This window comes from Silene latifolia, chromosome 9, assembly GCF_048544455.1.
Source record: "Silene latifolia isolate original U9 population chromosome 9, ASM4854445v1, whole genome shotgun sequence".
NCBI classification, from domain to species: domain Eukaryota; kingdom Viridiplantae; phylum Streptophyta; class Magnoliopsida; order Caryophyllales; family Caryophyllaceae; genus Silene; species Silene latifolia.
In genome coordinates, this window is record NC_133534.1 from 42,391,719 (window position 1) to 42,394,958 (window position 3,240).

The following is a 3,240-nucleotide window of genomic DNA, read 5'->3' on the forward strand; positions in this document are numbered from 1 at the left end:
ATGTTACGAGTACTCTAATGTTGAAGAATTTGGCGGTAATGACAATGGTAGCATTTGGTTATGTGCCAATTTGGTGTTGATGACATATTTTGCATTTATAGCATACACAAGCCCTTTCACTAATTTTTTGGTTTCGTTGTTCATTTCTCACATTTCCACAAGTTAAAGCACTTGAAAAGTAAACAAATAAACCAGAAATTGACAAGGGCTTGTTCAATTAACAACCATCTAAACAATTGTTACTGCTTGAAAGGCAACTGCTGCCACAATTCATCAGAGCACACAAATTGCTGCAGTATACAAACAAACCACCTGCAACACACATCATCTCAACAAACAGCCTAAAAGACTGAAATTGACATTCGCCAAATAAACTTCATTGTTCAAAGATAACATGGTTCAAAGGATACTGATAATGAAAGAGCATAATGAAACTACATTGTTCAAAACACAATAGCAGAAGCACGATTGTAAATAAAGTTAAAAAACAACAACATTAGATTAGAGCAGATTGTTTGAAGATTGGCACAACAGTTCAGTGAATGACATAGAAGTGGGTGGTGCTTGGTTGGGTGTATTTGCAGCAGTGGAGGTACTTAGGGAGTTGTCAGTATGGTGTTATGTTCTCCAGGTCTCTTTTCTTGCAGCCCTTGCCTGTCTTTTTTCCCTTGCATTCTTTGCATACTCACTTCTGCCAAGGGGCCTTCCACCAGGAGCTGCAGCTGGCTTTGGAGGTGCAGGGGGTTTTTGCATGTTCTTTTGTAATGACCTAAGCCACCACAGTGGCTACAATTATTAGTCCTCTTCAACCTCTTCACTTGTTAGTCTTTCTTTTCACCAGCTGAATTTCTTCTCTTCTTTGATTTTGGTCTCCCTGGCATGGTCCTCATTGGTGGTGGTAGTGGCTCTGGTAAACCTGTTGGTTCCCCTTGTTTGACACCAGGTATAGGAAAAACAGAGTGGGCATAGGTGAGCATGTACCTCTCCTTTGATTAAGCCTCATCAACATAGTTTCTGAGGTCCATTCTCTTTTCAAGCATGCATGCCATTGCATGGGGACAAGGCAGACCAGTTAAGTCCTAATACCTGCACCCACATGACCTAGTCTTTAAGTTCACAAAAAATTGCTCTCCTTTCAGCTCAACCCCAAACTCACCATCATCAGATTGCATAAATGTAGCAAAACTGGCCTCATCCTTTGCCCATTCCAAGTACTTGGTCACATATGGCATCAACCACTCATCAACTTTTCTTCCACCCTCTTTTTTTTTGACAAATTCTTTGTATTACATATCTCCTCATCCATTCTAAGGGTGTGAGTATTGATTTATCTCTTGCTTCTTTCAAAACTGCATTGAATACTTCACACAAATTGTTCAGAAGAAGGTTTGACTTGCAGTTTACATCAAATGTATGCCTAGACCAATGTTGAAGGGGAATGTCAATCAAGTAGTCATGTGCATCCTTTGATAAGAACTCTATGCCCTTCATTTCTCTCTTGAGATAAGCCTGTAATGATGGAGTTTGAATTTATTAATTAAAGCATAAAGTAATGCAGTAATTGAAGCTAAATTAAAGGGAACTACTTAAAGCATAAAGTCTGAAATAGCTAAAAATTTAAACTGAAATAGAATAGAACAGAACTTACCATTGTCAATGCTCTAGCTGCTGCCCAAAATGTTTCTTTGAATAACTGACCACTCCATCTGAGCTTAAAAGTGGCCCAAATATGTCTTGCACAGAACCTTATGTTGGCCTTTGGAACCACATTATCTAGGGCCTCTACTAAACCTTTATGCCTGTCTGACATCACAGTTAAGCCTTCCTCGTCCACCTTCTCAATGTCATGGCTTAAGAGCTCTAAAAACCAGGTCCAAGAATCCCTGTTCTCCACCTCCACCACTGCCCATGCTACTGGGTAGATGTTATTATTCCCATCTAACTCAACTGCCACTAAACACATGCCTGGGTATACTCCTTTCAAATGACAGCCATCAATCCCAAGTATAGGTCTACATCCTATTTTAAACCCTTCTTTGCAAGCTTTCAGGCATGTGTAAAACCTCTTAAATATAAGAGGAGGCCTATCAATATTATCACAATCCAAAAAGCTGAACTGCCAAGATTATATTTGATTAGAGCTTCTGCATAATCCCAGACCCTGGCATATTGGTCATTGCCATTCCCATGGATAACCAGCTTGACTCTTGACCTTGCCAACCAACACCTCATGTAACTGACATGGACCCTAACATGGTTGTGAAATCTTTTTATATTCCCATCCAAGTTAGTTCTCCAGAACTCTAAGTATTTATCAGCAAGGAACTCAGAACCAATCTTTCTATTGTAATTTGACATTACACACTTATGCTTCAACCTCAAACCTTTGATCTGAAATGTCTCTTGGTCTCTCAACTTCCTAGCATACACATAAAACCTACAAGGATTATCAACCTCACATACACTCTTACCCAGCTTTGACCTTTTCTTGTTCCACTCACAGTTACACCTATTGTAGCATTGTGCTGTCACCCTGTCCCTTCCATTGTGAGAATACCAGAAATCATAACCATTCTTCACACTATGATGGATTAAAGCCTTTCTGAATATTTCAACACTTGGGAACTTTAACCCTTTGCTGAGTTTTTTACCTTTCCTAAAATCAAAATCAGGATTGAAAGTAGGGTAAGGACATGCCTCATCATCAGATCACTGAAGACTTCTTAGCTCATCTGAGTCATAATCCACATCTGAACTGACATTAACATCTAAGTCATCAACCCCAAATAAAACCTTCTCATTTGCTTTTGAACATTCACCAGCTTCTTTATTTGCCTTCTTCCCCTCAACACCTAATCCAGCTTCCACTCCCTTTAATACTGAGTCTCCCTCTTTTTCTTGATTATTAATGAAATAATCAAAAATATTCAAACCAAGGTCAAACTCATTCAAACCAAAATCTTGATCACTCAAAGCTGCTTCACGCACTAACCTCAGAATCGCTGAACTCAGACTCATCATTATTCTCATCACCCTCATTTACTTTCTTTGCAGACAATTTCTTCCCTTTTTTCACATTCAGCTTCTTTTCCCTTTACCAGTTTTTTTCAATCCACCTACCTTCTCATTTCTGCTTTCACTGACCTTAGCCTTCCCTTTTCTGTCACCCTTACTAACCTTGTTCTTGCCCTTGCCCTTGCCCTTGCCCTTACCCTTTTCTGTCACAACAACAGACCCATC

At 39.5% G+C, this 3,240-nt stretch overlaps 1 protein-coding gene across 1 annotated transcript; it reads right to left on the bottom strand.

Moving 5' to 3' along the window:
• Positions 1-239: 239 nt before the first annotated feature.
• Positions 240-3,018, bottom strand: LOC141600927 (uncharacterized). Its single transcript, XM_074421184.1, has 6 exons — positions 2,714-3,018; positions 2,161-2,656; positions 1,649-2,116; positions 1,291-1,509; positions 1,087-1,196; positions 240-312 (listed from the first exon to the last, which is right to left on the bottom strand). Exons 1-6 carry the CDS (start codon positions 3,016-3,018, stop codon positions 240-242), a joined length of 1,671 nt encoding a protein of 556 aa, XP_074277285.1.
• Positions 3,019-3,240: the final 222 nt, after the last annotated feature.

Excerpts from the sequence above, each read along its gene's own strand:
- LOC141600927 (XM_074421184.1), bottom strand. The coding sequence starts at position 3,018 with ATGAGTCTGAGTTCAGCGATTCTGAGGTTAGTGCGTGAAGCAGCTTTG. Across the intron at positions 2,117-2,160 it reads GCAATGACCAATATGCCAGG|TTCAGCTTTTTGGATTGTGA; the intron begins GTCTGGGATTAT and ends TAATCTTGGCAG. Across the intron at positions 1,197-1,290 it reads TAGAATGGATGAGGAGATAT|GATGAGGCCAGTTTTGCTAC; the intron begins GTAATACAAAGA and ends GAATGGGCAAAG.